At 44.8% G+C, this 21,983-nt stretch overlaps 3 protein-coding genes across 6 annotated transcripts in view; 1 reads left to right on the plus strand and 2 right to left on the minus strand.

The window, feature by feature from the left end:
* LOC128258175 (integrin-linked protein kinase) overlaps positions 1 to 11,813 on the minus strand; it is a 40,175-nt gene extending 28,362 nt beyond the window's left edge. The window contains exon 1 of the mRNA XM_052989667.1: positions 11,809 to 11,813. The gene's annotated coding sequence lies outside the window, so the exon portion shown is untranslated. The remainder of the gene's footprint in view (positions 1 to 11,808) is intronic.
* Positions 761 to 12,361, plus strand: LOC128258169 (ataxin-2 homolog). 4 transcript variants are annotated; one of them, XR_008267945.1, is made up of 6 exons: positions 762 to 2,049; positions 5,092 to 6,299; positions 9,331 to 9,533; positions 10,257 to 10,616; positions 10,981 to 11,642; positions 11,701 to 12,361. XR_008267945.1 is itself a non-coding variant. In XM_052989651.1 (6 exons), the coding sequence occupies exons 2-5, from the start codon at positions 5,351 to 5,353 to the stop codon at positions 11,338 to 11,340; spliced, it is 1,872 nt and encodes a 623-aa protein (XP_052845611.1). In that variant the 5' UTR covers positions 762 to 2,049; positions 5,092 to 5,350; the 3' UTR covers positions 11,341 to 11,370; positions 12,309 to 12,361. The 4 variants fall into 4 exon arrangements, 3 of the variants coding, with proteins under 3 accessions (XP_052845612.1, XP_052845611.1, XP_052845610.1); XM_052989651.1 differs by having other exon boundaries at positions 10,981 to 11,370; positions 12,309 to 12,361; XM_052989652.1 differs by having other exon boundaries at positions 761 to 2,049; positions 10,260 to 10,616; positions 10,981 to 12,361.
* A 386-nt stretch (positions 12,362 to 12,747) lies between these two features.
* LOC128258165 (CLIP-associating protein) lies at positions 12,748 to 20,588 on the minus strand. The gene is made up of 2 exons (XM_052989640.1): positions 19,933 to 20,588; positions 12,748 to 17,963 (listed from the first exon to the last, which is right to left on the minus strand). Exon 2 carries the CDS (start codon positions 17,927 to 17,929, stop codon positions 13,445 to 13,447), a length of 4,485 nt encoding a protein of 1,494 aa, XP_052845600.1. The 5' UTR covers positions 17,930 to 17,963; positions 19,933 to 20,588; the 3' UTR covers positions 12,748 to 13,444.
* Between the last annotated feature and the right edge of the window lie 1,395 nt (positions 20,589 to 21,983).

The raw sequence follows: 21,983 nt of genomic DNA on the forward strand, positions 1-21,983 counted from the left end.
AACCGCGAAGCTCATCCTACCCCACTCTATTCCTTCGTTGCGTGCGCACAAAACTTTGTTTACGTTTTTCCATCGCTCGCCCACAAATATTTTGAGGGCTTTCCTCTTTGGGCTGGCATGCGAAAACCGCAACAAACACGTGCACTTGGCCGACGACCGACGACCGAATAAAAGAGAGATTGCGGCGGATGCGCAGTGGGTGGCCAGCGGTACAGGGCTCTTGTAACCCAGGCGCGTAGCCGCAAGGGGACTCCCAATAATTGATTAGGGGACGGCTAAGGCATTTCAAAAATTTGCTACGAGGGTTTTTAATTTCCTAAAGTTAGAACTACTTTTGAGATACATTTTCTTTTGAAGAAGTTAACCCTTTATGTTAAGAATGAGTTGCTGAAGTAGAGTAGAACTTGAGTAACTCCCAATATTTGATTAGAGAACGACTAAAACATTTTATAAATTTTTTATGATGGTGTCTGTAATTTCCTTCTTCCGAACTTCTTTTTCTTTTGAAAAAAACTTTCTAAGAATGCGTTTTCTAAAGCATAGTAGAGCTACTAACTTAGATAAACTATAATACAGCTCCTTCATTTTATTGTTATTTGCTTCAATGTTATATGCATAAGTACAAAATATTTAAGTGTTTTATCCATGTAATTAAACATTTAAAAGTAACCACAGCGGTTGTAATATAGCAATTCTCAAAGAAATTTCTTAAATATTCTAAGAAAGCTAAAGATTGAAAAGTATTTGCTTTAATCCTTTTAAGTTTCAACTTCGCTTTTTAGTAAATTTAGAGAGTCAAACTCTTCCGTCTATTTGAAAAGTTCAACTGGCTGGTTATCAGTCTGCTCAAAGGCTTATCGGTCATCAAAAGTTGGTCTGGCGAAATGCCACAGGTTCACGGGAAGCTAATAAACGGAAACATCCCTTGACGGAGCGACATACGAGTGCGCCAGAAAGCGTGCTAGGGTTTTTCGCATATTGGTGGGTATTCGTGGCCCGGACATCGATAAATCCAGCCTATACATACCTCATTCACACACAGCGAACGTGGGAAACCCCCAAGCGGGACTCTGGCGGAAAATTCGCTGCGCACTTACAGCTTTCTCTCGCTCTTCCTCGCCGTTTCTCTCCTAGGGATTCTCCCGCCTCTTGGCCATTTAGAAGTAACGCCACGTTCTAGATTCCTTTCGGCTTGCCGCTCTGTTTTGGTTGGGTTTCTGTTTTGTGCTCTAATTCGTAAGCAAAACGAATAGTTTCCACTGGCATTTCCCAGAGAGCCGAAGAGAGAGAGAGAGCGAAATGCAGCGAATTTTCCGCCCTCGAATGGCGACTGGCGAAAGGAAAAGCTCGCTCGCGCATGTGGGCAGGTTGCCCATCGAATCGGGTCACAAAGTTCCCAGTGCAGCAGCTTCTGTGTTGTTTTTTTTTTGCTATTTCTTTTTTTTTTCCGTCTGCTCCTTGCTGCGGTGCTTGTCTTTTGCCAGCTTTTCTGCTTCTTCTGCCATGGGAGGCCTTCGGTGTATAAATGGCAGCGCACCCGCGTATCGCGTTTCAGTCTACGTTGGACTTTAGCGCGCGCCGTACACGCTGCGTATACGTAACGCATCCCAAGATACGGCGGACTCCGCACCGAACTGAGGCCTCCGTCCGAGTGAGGCCGCAGTGCTCCGATCACTTGGCGTTTTGGGCTGGCCGCTCTTCGATTTTTCCGCCGCGAGCCTCGAAGAGAAAATCGGAAAAGTCGGTGGCAAAGTGCCTCTCACGAGTGGACCATTGTGAACTGTTTTGCGTGGGCACTAGAATTTTAAATTTAACGGCTTTTTGTGGAGTGTGCGATTGGGAAAACCATGGGGAGAGTTTTCAAAATCGGAGGCGAGGATTTTAATTGAATCAATTAGTGAAAATTGAATTTTCGACTGTAGTGAATGAGCGGAAGGTGATAAAGAACCTTTTTAAAAATTTCCCCAAACGGCAGAAAACTGATAAATAATACAATTTTAAAAATATAAATAAGCATATAAAAAAATAGAAAAGTTTGAAAATTACAAGGTAAGAATCTTTAAAAAATGTTTTTTTCACAGATATATTAAACAAAATCAATCGTTTTCATTAAATGGTTAATGTTTCATAATAGGGTTAATATATTTTAAAGTAAGAAGTTTCAAAATAATTTATTGTTTTCTTTTCAATATCGCTATTTAATTTATTTTTAATTTAATTACACTTTATTTTTTAATATGTAGTTTCATTTACAATTGTATATACTTAAAAGTTGTAAAACAGATAAATCCGTTATAAGACAAAAATGAATAACTCCTTACTTACATTCTTGTTAATTATACTTAGTAGTTTGATCTATTAAATCTATGTTAATATTTAAATTCCATTACACCTACTTTTTTGAAATATAATTTTTTTAAACCTATTGTTTTATGGAATTTGCCTGCAAAACATTTGCAATGGACTTCTGCAATAGAATCTTTTGCTATCCCCTAGCATTTTTTTCTAATACCCCCACACACTTGAAGTCCTGCCCCATTTATTGGAAATTCTCAGCCACGCAAAGACTCAATTAAAAACGCTATATTCCATTGCATACATTCGGGCGCTCTGCTCGGGCCACATTGCACATACGCAGCGTGTGACGCGCGCGGGTCCGTGTAATGATTGTGTACACCAGCAGCTCCTCCTTCTCCTCCTGGTCCTTCTTTGGTTACTGCTGCTGCTGCTGCTGCTGCTGCTGGACGCAGAAGAGGAAAACAAAAAAAAAAAAGTACAGAAACAGTGCATGAGCTGAGGCGAAAACCCGTCTCGGGCTGCTGTTTTTATTGATTTATATATACACGGTGGCGGCGTGTGGGAGGCTGTTCTGTTCTGTTGCTGCCGTTGCTGTTGTGTCGCAATGTCCCAAAAAGAGGCACCACCAACACATACACACGCGGGCAGCATCCAACGCCATCGCCATTTACACGGCTGCCTTCGTGCTGAACTTCCGTTTCCTGCCGCAGGATCCAAAGAGCGAATGCCAGAGAGAATGCGAGAGTCCAGACTTTCCTCCTTTTCGGAGCTACAGCGATTGCAGTTGCTTAACTTAACATTATTTCGAGGCTCATTTCATTTACGTCTGACGGCTTTTGTTTCACCTAACCCTTTGAGCCAGCCTCGAAAGCTCTCTCTCTCTCCTGCTCTCTTTTTCTCGGAGAAGCTCTCTCGAACTCTCTTCGCCGGCTAATGGCTCGCTTGCTCTCACTCCCTTGGACAGCTTGTGTTTACATTGATTATGTTATTTACTCCGCCCCCCGTGTTTGACTTTGCTAATAGAGTTGTTCTGCCCCACCTCCTTCTGACTTGCTAATTTGCTGCCAGGACATCATCATCATTATCATTATCATCATCATCATCATCAAATCATCTAGAACGTCACTCGCTCGGGCGCTCCAATCAATAAAGGTTGCCCTCTGCTAACGCTTTCTCCGCCGGCCACCCACTAGCAATTGCCTTCAATTATTATTTTTCGCCTTTTTTCTGGTGTTTTTGCGAAAAAAGTTTATTAATCAATAAACGCACACGTCAAGTACAAACTTACTGACGCCCACAAGAAACTGCGGTGCAGAGAAAACAAACAGATTGAGTTCTAAAACAACCGTGTAGAATAAAAACTAATTAACGCTGACTTAATAAAAATAAAATTTGAATACAATTTGAATTTCACAACATTTTTATTTAAATTTATTTATTAAAAATAAAGAAAGACATTTTGTCAAGATAAAATTATATTTTAAATGACTACAAAATAGGCAATATGATTTTAAATATTGACAAGCAACTTATTAATATTTATTTACAATGATATCAGCAATTAAATTGTTAATTCTATTTATGAGCTAACTAAAGTTGTTTATTTAAATGCAAAGTGTTTTTCTCCGTGTACTGTATTTGTGTGTGCTGATATGTAATGTGATGGGCGGGTACTGGGTGGCTTTGTGGCTAAGAGAAACTGTTGGAAGACATTCGGCGTAGCCTGGTGACGACTTTGAACCACCGACCCGTCCGACATCCACCCACCCACTCAATGGTCCTTATCAATCCCACTCCAGATGTGTGCACTTTTGTGGCTCATTAACGGTTTGCATGCGGCCAAAATGCATGCGGTTATTCATTGAATGCGAGTGTGCAAGGATGTGCCAGGATGTGTGTGGTGTGCGGGTGTGTGTTCATGGGAGATGCGCTCGATAAGTTGAGTGGCTGTTTGTTGCCGTTGCCGTTGTTGTGGTGCCTCAGCTGCCTGTGCGTGAGTGCAAAACAAACGGAATTTTGCGCATGGCCCATCAAGAGATGCACCCAACCGTCAGGGTCCTTCCACCGCCGCCATATCCCCAATTACCAGCAACCCATTTTCCATTTCCATTTCCCAGCCATCTTCAGTCGACAACCGCATTTTGTGCATCATAACATGACTGGGATATTCGGCGAGTTGCTGGCTGCTCTCATTAGCATGTGTGGAATGTCAGGATTGCACTCAGTTAAACTCAAGGATCCACAATTGTGGCATTTGAGGATTTTGCAACGCTAGGGGGTGAATTGAAAAGGGAAAGGAGTTGCTTTACATGTACTAAATCTTTGTATATATTTATATTTTTGTTTAACTATGTGTGTACATATTTTTTTTAGTTGTTTGACCTTTATTTATATTGTTGTACATGCCATGCGTAATAATAACATGTCATACGGAGGCTGCAAGAAGGGCAAGAAAGTCCAACTTATCTCTTAATCCCGGTCAGATAAGTAGTCTTGAAACCACATAGTTTGCACCCACAACAAGACCCGGCACCATGTACCTCACATAAAATGTTATTGGCCCGATGTTAATTGAATTGTCTGCGGCACTCCGTACGCAATTGTCTCGTTGTTTGCCACCATGGGCAACTGTTTAACGATCTCGCCATTGACATGCCCATTTCCGGAGGGCGAGGGCCATTCAATGTCCTGCCATTAAAGAGCAGGGAAACACACACACAGACAGGACACTATTTTCGCCTGATAATAAACCCAGCCACTTTGCTCTCCCTTTTTTTTGCACTCCATTCACAGGCGGACAATAAGAAAAACTGCAAGTGTGGCGAAAATTGATTCGAACATAAATAAAGGGCAGCCAAGCGTGGCCAGACAAGGACAACAAAAGCAAGAAGCCCAAGGATTTGCGATTGGCCAAAAGGGCAAAAATCAATAATAGCCACATGTAAGAGGACACCGGGCACACGCAGTATGGTGGCCATTAGCAAGGGCATGGGGCAGACGACTCCTAGCCTCCAGTTGTTGCAGGATAAGTAACGAACTCAACGGGGTTAACATGTCGGACCGATATCCAGCCGGCTTCTACGATCAGCAGCAGCAGCAGCAGCAGCAGCAGCATCATCAGCTAGCCCATCATCCCCATCATACGGCCACGATGTCGCACTATCCGCCGCAGCCCTACAGATCGGGTTACACCGGCTACCATCCCTATCACGGCTATAGCTACGGGTCTTCAAGTGCTTCTTACATGCCCAACTACTACCGCTATGCGCCGTATGCCTCGCCGCACTACAGCCAGCACCACCAGGGGATGTTCACGCCGGCCGGCCAGCAGCTAATCCCCTCCAGTGTCCTTCACTACCCGCCCAGGGCGCATCCCTACCACCAGCAGCAACATCAGCAGCAGCAGCAGCAATCCCAGCCAGGCTACGAGCCACCTGCTCCGTTGCCATACAGTTCTTCCGCCTCGTATCAGTCCCGTGGCTTTGGCGGCTATGCGGGTCCAACGCCCCACTATGCACCGCCGGGGAGATCCTCAACGCCGGCTCCGAATCGCACTGTCTTGCCACCCAGCTATTTGGAGCCACTGCGCAGCTACAGCGCCGAGCAGCCACTTCTGGGCCAGCAGCAGCCGCATCTCGGCCAACAGCAGCTGCAACACCTCCCGCTGGCGGCCACACCCAAGCTCGAGGATCCGGACATCGAGGTGGAGGCGGTGGCGGAGTCGCCCGCCCAGCGGCTGACCACATCGCCGCCCATGATCAGCGCCACCGGAACGGACAGCGGCATCAGCAATTGCAGCACTCGGGCGCGAAGCGACAGTAGTCAGAGCACGCCCGTCTACAGCGGCGAATATCCGGTGAACATGTCCGTGGAGTCCGCCTCCTGTGTGCCCTATCACTGTCCGGCGGATGGCAGGGACTTCGAGGATGAGGAGATCCAGCCAGCTCCGGCGATGGCGATGGCCGAGACCAGGAGGGCGGACACTCCGCTCGATATTCCCGGTAAGTTGTCAGCTTTTTATCGCTTCGCCCATCGTCCATCGCCCATCGCCTGTCGTTCCTTAATAACACTCTATTTAATTTACAATTATGCGCGGCCGCGGGGGAGAATTCGCAAATTTATGCAAACATATGTCAGGGCAGATTATGTAACAAGTATTGAAGTCAGCAAGGGACGGCAGTAGTAGTTACTTTAGCGGAAGTCAACGATTGAATGCACAGTGGTATGTACGGGATCGATCGGTTAATTGGAAGTACATAGATGTTGGCTCTCGCTGAAAGCAAAACTGTATGGTTTAATAGCAATCACATAAATTCAGTGGAGATGTGTTTACAAAAAGAAAACAGTAGATATCCACAGATGTTTTTAAGTTTATACAAAATACTTTTTAATTTTTTAAAGATTTACTTCTGTAATAAATATCACCATTTAGCTAATAATGAGGTTTATTAAATAAAAATAAAATCAGACTTTGCAAAAAAAAAAGTTATTGTATTATATAGTTTTAAAACAGGTAAAAAGGGATTCGTGCTGAAAAAAAATTAATTTTTCTCGATTGTCTTTACTAACCCTTTCGTAAGATTCACTTGTTGTAAGAATAAAAAAAAATAGTATTTCTCATTAGTCTTAAATAATCCTTTGATCATTATTTCATAGTTTACCCACTTTATAAAGTTATTTTTCAATAAACCCCATATTTGGTAAACTATTGGTCACTTCTGCCAGTTCCACTGTGCCGCCATTTACTTATGCTTGATTCCGCATGCAAATTAATGCAAGAACTGTCCGTTCGTGTTGCCGTCATCGTTGTCATCGTGGTCGGTGTGTCGTCCGTAAAGCTCCTCACCAGCAGCGGTGTCCGTCAGGTTATTCCGCCAGCTCCTCCGTTTCCAATTCCCCGCAATTCCTGCCATCGCCTACATATTGCCCAAGCCTGACAAGCCGACGTTTTTCAAACACTCAACCAATCAGCGTTGGTTAACTGCTGAAATACTTCCGTTTCCTGACAGGAGGGGTTGCTTTATGGGGAAAGAGGTTGAAGGCGCGGGTGGCTTTGGGCCGCCTACGTCATGGCGCTTCAGAGGACTTCAAAATTAGCTGTCTATTTAGGCACGCGAATGCCCGAGACTCTCCGACTTTGCCCTGTGATGTGTGGCTTTTTAATTTTTTGTCGTGTGTGCAAATCAATAAGTCAACTGTGTATGTGGATGACCCACCAGGTGCGAAGTGAACCCACATATTTTTTTTCTGAACGAACTTCGTGCACTGGGAAAAAATAGGTATCTGCTATAAGTTTCAAAAAAAAAAATTATGATATTAATTGTCTTTGTAATTTGAAAATGATTTGAACGATGTTTGGTTGGTGCTGAGCTAAGCAATCCAATAAACTTTGACTTATTATTTTTTTTTGGAAAAGGTTTTACAATGCTATCAGATTTATGCAACAACAATTTCATTTTAATCTTCAAAGACGTTTTTTTTCCAGTGTAATGTAGTGTTTGCCTGTGCTTGTGGGCGGTTTTGTGTAAAGCTACGTCGTTATCAATGGGCGTTTGACTTTCACACACATGCACAGCCACACAGACTTATCTAAGGGTGTCTTTCTTGCCAGCTGTGTGTGCGTGAAATGTCATCACAGCCAGCATGTAAATGAACTTTTCAGCGTAATGCGGTGGTTGCCGCTGCTTTTGCCGCCTTACTAACGTTAGTCAAACCCACCCACACAGACAGCAAACACTCCGCAACACTCACAAACACGTGCACAGAAAAAAGTTAAGATCGTTAAGACTTTTCCCAAATAGGATAATAAATGTCAATAATAAATGTCTTATAATGGTATATAATTTTTCTTATAGTTGCCAACTAAATAAGAGTTTTCAAATTCGCCTTAATTTGTTTTGAAAATAAGCAATCAATATTTTTTTCTGTGCACTAATCAAGGGAGGAACCAGCGACACCCTGAAACAAGCAAAGGAACAGGAATAGGAACAGCTCCCTGGTGCAATAGCCAGGGCTCAAATTCAACTTCAACCTCTACCTCCGATTATGGCCACCATATGGAGGCAAAATTCAATGTCCGTTATGTGAAATGAAGAGCAGCTAAAAAAGGAATGCAATTTGGGGGATATTTCCTCACAAATACAGTGAATATTTAATGGAGTCGAAATTTACTTATTTCTGAAAGGCTCGTAAGCTCAAATATTGTTATCTAAAGAGTAAAAGTTAAATAACTAGAATCTTGGTCTTAGAAGATTCTATTAAGTTTACCAACTATAGGGTGTGTTAGGTAGTTTCGGGTTTGTATCTAAAATAACGCAACTACTGAATTCTTATTATTGTTGACAAAAAATTCATTCTTAAATATAAACTAAAAATAAAATAGTGAATAAGATTCTATTAAAGAAAATTCTATAAATTATTAAAACTAAACATTTATTTGAAGTCAAGGACTCTCTTAAACGAAAACATCACCTGTATTTAAATCCTTTGGAACAATAATTGATTTATCGACGCAACTGATTGCAGCTTTAAATGCAGTGCAGTAACTGCCACAATGGCAAAAGCAAGTCCGAAAATATAGCCAAGCTTGATGGCAATACGTAAACAATGCAGACTGAGTCGCATGCGCTGAGAAGTGCGCTACACTTTTTGTTGATTTTCCGTCACTCTCCCCGCTCTTTTAATTGTATGGGAGAGATAGCGGGCGGGTGTGTGTGTGTGCTAGCCACGTTCAACAAGTGCATGACGCTCTCCGGATTTTACCTCTCTCTCTCTCTCCTTGTCTCTCTCAAAATTTTGTTGGCCTCGGGAAAAATGATTTGATAAGCGCGTGCGAAAAAGCACTTCGATTCCATGCCAAATGGTCAATGTTGTGGGCCTGGTTTTTAACCCTTGATTGTCGCCTGCACGCATGACAAAATAATTAGAGCCCCCGAAATTCGCAAAAATTCCACCCAGGGAGCCAAATTGTTACCGACCTATTGATTTTTTTCCTGTAGCCTCCTACAACTTATTTCCCAAATTGTTTTCCAGATGACATAAGCGCCACGTCGCCAGCAGTGGCCAGTGATAAGGTGAAACCTGCGCCACCCACTCCGCCGGAAGTCGCCAAGCGTGCGGAAATCAATTTGCAGCAGGAGACAGGTGCTGGGGCATCCTCGGATGCGCCGACGACGCCGCAGGATGCTGGCGGTGATCCAATAATCGAGGCGGCCGACGAGAAGACAGGACATGCGGTAAGTGGAGGGTGGAATTGAATTAGCGGCGGGCGGGAAAGATGGTAAATTAAAACTGCAGGTGCAGCGAGCAGCGAGCAGCCCAGCGATGTATATGGGATCTAATAAAGAGGCAATCGGTGGGGGCCATTCTCCCGTCCTGCCGGGATAAATTAGGCCAAAGCAGGCGAAGGCAATCAAAGCCAGAGCCTGATAATGACAGCCGCCCACACGAACGACACTCATCACCATCCTAGCCAAAATAGAGAAAAGGCCAAAAGCGAAATGCGTTTAGCTCCATCGACCGGCTTTACTCATTGAAAAACTCAGAGGGAGAGAAAGCACGGGGAAAGCTCTCCCAAAGAGAGAGCCACAGAGCCGGAAGCCTTTTTACAGGGTGTCCCAGCCGTACACAAAAAAAAAGGGGCGCCTATTGATTTTTGGGGCGCTCCGTTGAACTTCACCCGGCTGGCGCTGGCTGGCTGGTAAGATTGGAGCTGGTTCGGGAAATGAGAAGGTGGCTCTTTTGGGGGTTGCCTGGTAACACGAGCTGCCAGCAGCGAGCACGCGCCGCCGCGCTGGCGGGGAATGGGAATGGAAAGCGGGAAAGCGGGGAGTCCAATGGGGAGACTGGCAGCTCAAAGTTGTTCAAGTGCCCGCCACTTCAGCGTAACAACTTTGCCGCTGCAAAACGGCTTGGAAAAAAACTAAATCGATTTTTTTCCTTACACTAACTTGCAACAGCAGCTGCAAAATCCTGTGACGAACAACTGGAGTCCAACGCCACGACGCCCGCGCACTCCGCCGGCGCCCCAAAACTCGCCCGTTGGTTTTGGCCAAAATGCGACTGTGCCACCCGCCTTGGCTCCTCTGCTGCAGCAGCAACAGCAACAGCAGCAACAGCAGGGCAGCAACCTCAAGCGGTGTGCAGCATCTGGCAGGAATCGCAAGAGCAGCAGCAACAGCAACAGCATCTGCGTCAGCAGCAACAACCGCATCATCGAGTGCGATCTCATTCCGAGCAAGAAATCAAAACGGAAGGCGGCCAAAAAAGAAGCTGGCGAAAGCGAGAATATGGAGCCCATTGTTAGGGAGCAAATTAGGGTGAGTAAGAACTATGTATATAAACCCTCTTCAATTAGAATCTAATTTTTTAAAGTACATAAAAGCACTTATTTTCAACGAAAGTATACATTTTTTAGAAGATATAATTTCACAAAATCATTTGAATATAATTTTGTTATAACTGCATTTATTTTATTTCGAGTGGAAATTTATAATTATCATTTAATAAATAAATTATGATATTTTAAACAAATAATTGTCGAATAAAGCTTTTACTTCTACCAACTACTTTTATTTGCTTTAAACAAAAGTTCATTTCGAAATGTAATTTAGGAAGTTGCAGGCTACATTAATTTCAAATTCTAAAATCACTACTAGTAATATTCCGATTCAATCCCCGCAGGACATTAAGCCTTTGCCGGGTTTCCTGCAGGCCTTTGGCTCCACCGAAATCGGTCGTTTCTCGGAGAGATTTCTGCAGACGCCCGAATCGCTGGTGGAACGATTGGCCGAGGAGTACACAGCCAGTGCGCCCAGCCATTTCCCATCTCATCCACCCCATGGTGGCTACATAGAGCCCCCGGCCACGCCCACACCAAGCTACTATCCCTTCGAGGAGCAGAACCAAGGCGGCTATCCCAGGAATCGAATGCGAGGCTATGGCTACGAGATGCCGGACTACATGGCGTATGAGCGATATGCGGCCTACGGAGCCGGGAGACCAAGGGCTCGCTACGGGGAAATCCGCTGCAACGGCTACTAGATACGATTACGGATCGTATATGGCTTAGGGGTTAGTGTTGTTGTAGTCGTGCATAGTCGTTGTCATTCGATATTCTCTGTGTGTGCCTTTTTCGGTCAAAATTGGACAATGAATCCCCCGAAGAGTTGTTGTTGTCGGGGGCATTGTTGGCAATAAGTGCGTTCAAAATTTACCACAAGAACAAAAAACAAAAGAAACAAGAAGCCAAAATATTGTTAGCAAGCCATCTACATGTAAATGGAATAATCAAATAAGTAGTTCAATGTATTTTAAATCGAAGGCGTTTTAAATCGATTCAGAATGTAAGTTGAAATCTTGTCCCACTGTACATAAAAATGCATTTCGTATATGTAACTCTAGATATAGTCAAACTACTTGGGCAGTTGGTAAAGGGATCTAAAACTTGTCGAGGCCTCCCGGAGTTAGAGGACATTTTTTTCTCAACTTCTACGTAAATGTAATAGACACTCCAAATTGTTTACAGCACCGTTTCCGATTGCAACATTTTAAGGGGACATACAAATTAACAACAAAAAAACACCCCAAAAAATAATATAAATCAGTAAAAATCTTACATTTAGCAAAATGATGTGCCATTGAAAAATATATTTAATTAATAACACCATAATTTAGGAATTACGTTTATGTACAATACAAATACAAATTAAAGATTAGCTACGGTAATCTAAAGCCGAATAGTTAATGTTAAAGCAATGCAGTACATTTTAGTCTAGGACACTAACACACACACACACACAGATACAAATACACCCATACAGAGACACACTCGAACCACCGCACTAATTTGTACTTGGCAAAATTGAATTATTTTCTATCGATTTACTAACAACATATTCATTTTCAAATCGATTTCTTTGTTGCATTGAGTGCCTTAATTTACTTGAATTTATTTCCAATATCTGTGCGTGAACAAATAAACGTAACGAATTTGTATGATTTACTTGTAGAGAAACAACCAAGTTCAGGTTTCAAAGGGGCCCAACAAAATTTCAAATGCAAATCGAACAAATCAATGAAGACAAAAATAAAAGCGAAATACCAAAACGGAAAAAATCCAAACACATCGAGCGACTTTCAAAAATGTTTAATAGCGATTAAAAAACTAGTTAATATGTAAAGAAACTACTCACCAACAATAATAGCAAAACAAAGAAAACCTTGTAGAATTGACATTTTGTGTCAACTATTTGGATGTCTTCAGCAAAATGAAGGAACAACAACCGAGGACGAAACAAAATAAAAACCAAGTATTTAGTATAATTAAGTCCGTGTGTAAATAAATATTTGAAAGTTTGAATTTTATGAAATAAATCACATAACACGATTAGCAAAGGATGTTGGTAAACAAAACGCTGACTTGTTGTTTACATCATTGTATTTTGGGACTTTTTTTTAACTGTTTTATTCGTTTAATTAATTTATAAATATTATTACATAACCTAGAAGTGTTTATTGTTTTTATCTTTTTGTGTGGGTTTGTGTGTTTAAATTAATTACAAAAATAGTTCAGTTGTAAGAAGAGCAGAATCGTAGTAATAATAGTAATTAGAATTTAGTTGAGCGGAAACGAAATAAGGATACAAAGGGAGGGGCCTGGAACTAAAGTACAAAAGCATACGTCTGTGTTTCCAAACAACGATCGGTATATAGGCTTACTAACTAAACAGAAGCAGCGTAAATAATTAGGAGCTGGTTAAACACATAAAACTGAGCGATGGCGGGTATACAGGGGTGAGATGTAAGGTGTGCGGAGTTGGCTACAATTTGAGTACAATTTGCTGGTTGTATCGCTTTACTTTCCGTACATGTATAAATAGTTTTTCTGCTCACATCAAAGGGGCGATGGCCCTTGGGTTTGGGTTTTTTTGTTTGGGGGTTTTCGTTTGCATCCGCTTTATATACGCATCAAACAGTTACACAATAATCGGATCATCGGTAATAATTAGTTATAAATAATTAGTTAATGTATTATATATCATTAAATGTCCGCCGCTCCTCACTTCCTTCGCATGCCGAGGGACGCCGCACCATCCGTGTCTTGTTTGTGGTGCTGGTGCAGGAATCCCGGCTTGGGCTCCCTCAATCATGACGAGGATGCCGCCGACGAGTTCTTCGTGGAGCTGCCGCCGCCACTGCCGCCGAGGCAGTTGCGTTGCTTCTCGATGTACACGTTGAGCAGCCTCACCTTGCTGGGATTCAGCACAGACAGCTTCGGCTTGACCTTCTCCTCGCCCAGCACGAAGTACAGCTTGACAATGCAGAAGACCGCCGCCTTGCGCACCATCGACTGCGTGTCGTCCGCCGATCGTGCCAGATTCGGGAAGACAATGTCCAGGTGGGCGTCCGTGATCTCGGAACCATGGTGCTCGGTCACCTCCAGCAGGATCTTGATGGCGCACAGGTTCGTGGGGAACTCGCCCGTCGCAATCACCGGATTGACAATGTTGATGGACAGATCCAGCGGCAGGGATGGTGCTATCCGTGGTATCATCGAGTCGATATCCCGCAAAGCCTCTTTGCTGTGCTGATAGCACTGGATGATCTTCAGCAGTATCAGCTCCAGGAAGTGCATCCAGTTGTGGCGCATTTTATTGCTGCGCATTATCTTGCTGAGCACGTGCAAGCCGGCGATGACCACGTCCGTGTGCTCCGCCTCCAGAATGTTAAGCAGCATGCGCATGATCGACCTGAAGTGCTTGTTGGGCAGGTCACAGTTGCCGCCCTTGATGCAGATGCCCAGGTTCGTCAGCGACGTCTGCAGCATCTCCACGGGCTGATCCTTTGTCAGCGTCAAGGCCACACGCACCACTTCGCTCTCCATGAGGTCGCTGGCCAGGATCAGCTCCCCGTTCTCGGCCATATTCAGCGAAACAGTAGGCACCTTCGCATCGCCCGTTGGGTGCGGCGATTTGGCATTCTGGCCAGCTCTGTCCCGCTCCAGGTTGTCCAGCCGCATCGTGGCCGACTCCGGCGTGTTCGACTGCGTGGTGTTGGCCGACGACTGCGTCTTGGAGTTGGAAGACAGGGAGGCACACGAGTCCTGCTGGCCCTGATCGTGATACTGCAGGTGTCCGTTGAAGCCATTGGGCGCCAGCGCCGTCTGGTACTGACCGCCGAAGCAGTGCCGGATCTCCTCCGACGTCTTCTGGATGTTATGCTGGATGGCGTCCAGCTCCGAGGAGAAGAGCAGCTCCTGCTCCACGGAGGACTGCCGCGAGCGGGGACTAGTGGAGCTCAGGCTGAGCTGGTGGTGGTTCTGGAGCGAGGCAAACGGTCCAACCGACGGACTCTGCAACGGCTTGGGACTGCTACTGCTCAGCGGAGAGCTGCTAGGTGAATTGGCACCCGAATTGCCGCTTTGGCTCTGTCTGCGCATGTTCGATTGTATTAAGCTGCGGGCCGAGTCCTGGTATCCCTTTGGCAGGTTGGCCAACAGTCGAGTCATCTGCGGGGTGTTCAAATTGTACAGGGCCACCAAGCAACTCCTGGCCTGGGAGCGCAGCTCCATCGACTTCTGGTCCGCCGCCAGCTGGGCCAACTTAAGGACCGTCCGTTCGCAAGCCTGGCTCTGGTCGCTGGGAAAGTCGCTGCTCTTGCAGTACGTATTGGCCAGATCGGTGAGGAAGCGCAAGATGGCTAGGCGCGTCTTGGTTGTCGGCGTCTGCGTGGAGTCCGAGATGATCCTGAAGAGCTCCTTGAGCTGCAACTGCGTGGGGAAGTACTCGTGCACCACTTGCAGCGTCTTCCAGATCTTGCTGTGCATCGAGTTGAGGAGATCGGTGCCCAGTTTGTTAAACAGACGCGTCAGCAGGATGAAGAGCCAGTCGTGCAGCTCGGGCGCATGGACCAGGATCAGCTCGGTGACCGTGTCCAGGAACAGAGAGTACACCTTGGTGTGCGTGTCCATGAACATCTTGCGGAACATGTCCAGAACGCACTGCAGCTGCTGCTGCGAGAGCTCCTTGCCATCGGCCAGGTACTGGGTGAGGCTGATCAGCCCATCCTTCCTTTCAGACCAGTGCGTCGAGGCGCAAAACTGGATTATAGTTTCGATATCGTCAAAAGGCGCCCTCTGCGTGCTCCAGTCCAAACGGGTGTGGCTTCCACTCAGCGAATAGTTCGATTTGTTGCCCCTAGTGTAACTGGAGTCAAAAGATCGCTCCGAGCACACGGAACTAGCCTCGGAGTCAATGTCGTCAGACTCGTCGCGTCCCAGCAGTTTCCTGCCCATCCTCATTCCGCCACTGCGCATGTAGTCTCCGGACACGTAGTCCGGCTGCCCCTCATCTCCGACGCCCAGTGTGTGTTCTGCTTCACGGGATTGGGCCAAAAGTCGAGCTGCCGCCGAGGGCCTCACGGGATTGTTTCTCTCCGGCGTTCTTCGCGATCCCGCTCCCGTCGAGTACAAACTGCGCTTCATCAGGCCGCCGCCTGATCTAGTTGGACTCGTTTCCCGGGAGCTGGCTGTACTTCTGGGTATTCCAGAGGCCTTTTTGGGTATGGCTCCGGTGGCGCCACGATAGTAGCTACTGATTCCGCCGTACTGATCCCGCAGCTTTGTGCTTGGCGAGGTGGAACGTGATCCTGGCTGTGACTGAGAGACACCGGCTCGTCCCCGGGGGCGTGGCGTGACCGATCCCGGTGTTGTGGCCGGCGTGGAACCGCTGTTGGAATTCAAACGTGGCCTGGGCAGTGATCCGCTAGCCGCTGATCCAGTCGCCGTTGGCTGGTTGGTGTTGCTGAGCCCCAGCGGCTTCCGTTGCCTCGAAAACTGGTTGTACTGCGCCCGGGCTTTAGCTCTTTGTGCAGCAGCCGTGTCCACAGCTGATATGGATCTCATGTTAGGCGTTGGCTTTTGCAGAGTTCCAGGAGTTCGGCCTACACGGGATACAGTGCGTCTTGTTTCCGTTGCGGCCACATTCCCTCCTCCTCCTCCGCCGCCTTCTCTTTCCCTTTCCAGTGCTCGCTGGGCAGCTATGTCCAACGTGCCATATATCTGATCCGCCAGATCCGGAAAGTGCCGCCTGAAGGCCCAGTAAGCGCACCTGGAATGACGGCGCGCATCGCTGTCCGCATCGCCAATGGACTTCTTCAGGGTATCCCGCAGAATGGTGGAATGCCGCTCCAACGCCTTCGTCTGCCACTCCTCGAAGAGCAGCACCATCAGCTCGCAGAGCGTGGATCTAATATCTTTCGACTTTGACTGGTTTAGGGTGTCCGTGTAGATCTTGAGCAGCTTTGGCGCGTGCGTGTACTTTATGATGTACTTGAGGGCCAGCGTTGAGGCGGATGCTATGACCTTGGCGCTGTTTTGGATCAGATTGATCAGCTGCTCCAAAATGCTCCAGCAGAAGGCGTCCAGCTTATTCCGTAGTGTCTTGGACATGTAGGCGATGGTGATGCACGCCTCGCGGATCACCTGTGAGCGCAGTTCCTCTTTGAGGATGTCCAGAAAGCCTATCGACAGGTCCTTCAGCTGCACGGCCACAAACTGCGGCTGGGAGTGGTAGCTGAGAACTAGCAGCGAACGGATCTTTTTCAGAGCATCCACACGCTTCTCCCAGTCCGCATTTTTATCGCTAATGATTACCAGTATTTGCTTGTAGACGTCGTCCATGTCCTTGGCATGGAAGATGCTCAACTGCGGGACTGCCTCGAAACTTGACTCGAAGGTCTCCATTGTCACGGCGCCGGCATCGCCGCTCACATCGTTCGCACTGGGTTTGGGGCGCAGCGTGGAGGAGACGGCCGAGTGCAGTGGCCGCTTGATCATCCGGGTGGGTCGTTCCCTCAGCCCAATGTTGTCCGCCTCGTCCAGACCCACTCCGTTGCCATTGCCATTGGTGTTCTTTAGGGCCGAAGGCAGCAGTAGACCCTCCTGCTTGACCTGATCGAATTTTTGTTCAAGCATAGCCAGCTTGGAAGCGGGCACGTCGTCCATGCGACGTAGGTCTGGTCGCAGGCGATCACCCACATGTTTGTAGATCTCCATCAGCGTCTGGATGGCCGACTCCCGCACATTAACCGTGGGATCGCCGAGAAGGGCACAAACTGGTGGAATATAGACGCGCACGCTCAGCTGCTGAGTGCCGTACTCGTGCAGAGCATTCACTATCGTCTGCAGGAACTCCTCACGCACCTTGGCGTTCTTGTGCTTGAAGCAGCTGGTGGCCAGCTTGTCGATCAGCGCCTGGGGCGGAAGCACTCGGTGCTCCATGAGGTCGCGCAGCAGGAGTTGCGCCTTCTCGCGAACCGTGTCCCTGCTGTCCCCCAACCGATCAATCACATGTGGCAAAACGGTGGCTGTGTACGCATTGAAATCGCTGCCCAGTCGCCTGATTAGCTCTGAGAATGCCTCCAGGGACTTTTGTGCAATCTTAAAGTGGCTGCCGGTCAGCCAGGGCATCAACCCGTCGATGAGGAAGCCCATGTCCGTGCAGACAATCGAGTTGGTTTCGTCGCTCAGGAATGTCACCAGATCCTCGGCGAGCTGCACCTTCACGCGCATATCGGCCTTGGGCATCTGCTGGATGAAGCCATCCAGATCGCTGGGCTTGCGGTAGGCCATCGTTCCGTGTGTGTTTCCGTCCTACGTGCTGTGACTGCAAAAAACCAGGATAACGTGTTAGTGTAGCTGCAGTTTTGGCAAATTAAATTAAAATTGTATGAGACTGGGGCAAATTTTGGCGCAAGGATGCAGTGGCCATAAAAGTGAAGGGCTATCAAATTGAAAACGAGAAACAAAATGTGTTATTTGTGTTTGCCAGGAAGTTTACAAGTGTACAGTACAAATTAAACTAAGATTCTGGCCGAGTCGTCAGTATTTGGGATTCGTAAACTACTATGTGATATATTTTATTTCTATCTTATAAAGTTTCAATAATTATTTTTTGGCCAATAATGCCAACTCTTAGCTTGAAAGCAAATGTGAAAAGTTGAGGTTGTTTAATGAGTCCCTCAAATATAAATGGTAGCAAATAAACGATAACTCTGTTCTTTTTGTTTAAGCAATTACAGTAGAAATTGTAATTTGTTTGTTTACTCTGGACACTGTAAACTTTTAAGAACTAAGAACACATAATCACAACATTAAAGCTTCAAAGAATTATATGAAATATGAGGCATAGTGGGTAAATGATACCAGCTGATTTTTACAACTGAAAAATTAAGGATATTTAAGATATCTTTTGTTTAAAACTTAAAAGCAGTGACTAATAGGAAGCTGTATGATACAGCCTTTATCCTCCCTAATGAAATGTTCCCGCCAAATCCTGTACTTGCTCATTTATCGCTTTTCAATTGTGGACCGCTCGTGCGCAGAAGAGCCCCACCAAAGCGGCAAGAAGCAGCAGCAGCAGCAGCAACAGCCGCAATAAGTTGGCCAACAATTTGCGTGTGAGGTGAAGTCACAGAGCCAGAATGGCGATAAAACGAGAGAGGAGTGGCGAAGTGGGCTCAAAGAGAGCTGGAAAAGTAGGTGAACGGCTGTGCGGGTGGGGATGGGCATGGATACATGGCGGTATGGCTATATGGCTATATGGATACTTGGGTACTTGACTGCCAGAGTTGCAGGAGGGTTTTGGGGCTACAGACACCCAGATGGTGGGGCGTTGTTACGTGCACGAAACGTGAATCATCTCAGGGGCGCCGAGAGCGTGACGAAGTCAGGGGAAAAGTGGGTGGCGGACAGGAAGCAACGTGCTCTGTCTATGGATTTATATATGGGGATTCGAATGGCAACATTTTTGGCATTGTGCTCTGCCGTCACAAAACAACAATTTGCTTGCGAAGAGCAATATTATTTATATGCACTGCAAAATAAGCAGCTCAATATCAGTTCAATAATATCTTTAGAAATTTTAATATTTAATTGCGGTGGATTCAGACTGTCTCTAGTAACAAAGCTCAAAGTTCAAACACCACTGCTGGGCAATAAATTTTAGCTAATTTTCATTTTTAACAACGAACCGTACTTAATAAAATGTATGATTATTTTTATTTAAATTGTATTAATCTGTTAGATCCTTATACCTGGAACAGAATGGATTTATAAATCATGAAATTGATGCTCGTTTTATACAAAGATTTCTTTCTGTGTAAAATTGGAATGGCCAGTATGAGATAATATATCTAAATTACTAAGCAACAACAGCGACTTGTTGAGAGAGCGAAGAGAACTCAGTGGAGAATAGGTTTCTCACTCAACTAAAAATTAGCATTTGCATACGCAATTTTCTATTAATAAAAAACATCAACACAACTTGCTTTCGTAACTATTTTTCAGGGTTTTTCGCGGCGATAAGATATGAACTTGTTAATCAAACTGTTGGAATTCGAGGTTAAAATTAACCTATCAAAATGTTTGCCAGCAGCTGGTCTGGTCGTCGAATTTTTTTGGTAAATTAATTGTTGAAAAATAGCCGGCGACGACGTCATTCCGCGGCTAAATGTCACAAGAAGAGAGTGAAAAAGAGCGAAGAAAGAGCGGAAAAGTGTTTTATTTTAACACATTTTGTTTTTGTATCTTTAAGATACGCACTCTCAAGCACACACACACACACACACACATACCTATTTGCAAATCCGGCTGCGCTGCTTCTTCTTCTTCCTGCTTCTCCTCCTCCTCTTCCTTGCTTTTTTGTTTTGGGCTGGGCCGCAGCAGCAATAAAAAAAATCAACAACTGCTAACTGTTGTTGCCCTTTGGCAAGCCGAAGAATTGATTTTCCAGCCGTCGGTTGAAAAAAGCGTTGCCAAATACCGCAAATACGCGTGACGAGTTGACTAAATTTACTTTCGAGCACAGCCAAATTGAACAATTGCCCCCAAAAAAAGTAGAGATCACAGTTTTGCTCTTCCTAATTCGTTTGTTTTCTTGTTGTTGTTTTTGGGGCAGCGCAGTCAGTTTCACTTTGTCATTGGTATTTGTTGTTGCCGTCTCTCTACCGTTATTGCTGGCTGCGACAACAACAAAAGCTACGAAATTCCAGCAGCGCTAGTTTTTCTGCCTCACTCCTGCTCTCTCCCGTTCTGGCTTTAGAGATGACGCGCTTGGGGTCAGAGGTTTGGTTTTGCACTTTGTTTGTGGTCGCCGAGCGTTTGCTGTGCCCGGCAAACATCACATTTTGCTGCGCCTCGGCATCGATTGTTTTTCTGCCACGGCTTGCGGTTAATTACACGGTTTTTGGCTTAAATTTAGCAGCAAATCGTCAGTCCGTTGCGTTGCGAAAAAAGTTACCTAGAGGTGGAAAAACTTCGATACTAACATCGGTATTATCGATGTTTAAAAATAGGTGATATCGATGTTTGGCACGGATCATCGATAATATTACATCTCTAAATACACATTTTCGCACAGTGTTTACTTTTCACTCCAGTTCTTGTACACTTTTAAGTTTTCAATCCATTGTTTGCACACTGTCTGTTAAAATTATGCATTTCTACTTAAATTGACTCCATAATTACCACTCATAAACAAAAATGTAAACATAAATTTGGTTTAAACTAAACTTGCCGGCAGTGTTTTAAGCCCCTAATAAAATTAGTTCTCATACTTACAATACTATTATTAGTTTATTTATAAAATACTTATAAATTAACTTGATTAAAAAAGCTTTAACGCTTGGACGGGTGTTGACACAGACATTACGAATTAAGGCCATTATACAAAAATGTTTATATAAATAAAAGTAATAAAGGTTAAAAACCTTACAATAGCTTAAGAGATATAGCCGCTAAAAATTTATTTTAAGCATCGATAAATATGGATGTTTTCCGCCACAACATCTGTGGTATCGATGTTGGGCTGAATTTTGTTTTGCATGCGCTATGTCGTTACAATATTTCGGCGTTGCCAACTATGTATAACAGCTCTCGCGTTGCCAAATAAATTAAAAACAAATTTAAGCGGTTTTTTTTGAATGTTTAAAAAACTAAAATTCCATGTTTTTATTCTTAATATATTTGATGTCATACCAAACTGTTTTATTGGGCAGAATGTAAAAGCATATATTAAGAAACAAATTTAAAATAAAGATATTTTCCCATCTTCTTAGTTAAAACATTATATCAATAAACTCGAATTTTGCCACTGTAAAATCATGTTTAAGTGCTATAAATTTTTATTTTTAAAGTACTATTCTTTTTTTTTTTTTGCTTTTATTTTTATAAGTTGTTAATAACTGTTTTTCAAGGCTTTTTCAAGTTTTAGTCGAAATTAAAGCCTTGTTAGGGATTTAAAGACCAACAAAATGTTTTTTAAATTTGGACAACACGTAATTTATTGTTATTTGAAGTATCCTAAAAAAACATTTCATCTAATAATATTATCATATTGGCCAGTCCTCGGCGACCCTTGGAGAAAAGGTGGTTTGCGGTGAGCATTTTCTTCTGATTACCTCCTGGTTTATGAAAAGAAAATGTGTAAAAAATTTACAAATGTGTAATCAAGCCTTACCCAATACAGATAGCAGCGACAAGCTGCTTGATTGGCGTTTTATTTAGTAAATAGCAATTGTCATTACTATGCATATTAATTGTAATTGACACCAGCTGGTTTCCTACTTAGTTGCCAAGTGGAGCGCACGTGTCGTCAATCAATTGATGGCAGAGTAATATAACAATA

Source organism: Drosophila gunungcola (assembly GCF_025200985.1).
Source record: "Drosophila gunungcola strain Sukarami chromosome 3L unlocalized genomic scaffold, Dgunungcola_SK_2 000003F, whole genome shotgun sequence".
Taxonomy (NCBI): Eukaryota; Metazoa; Arthropoda; class Insecta; order Diptera; family Drosophilidae; genus Drosophila; species Drosophila gunungcola.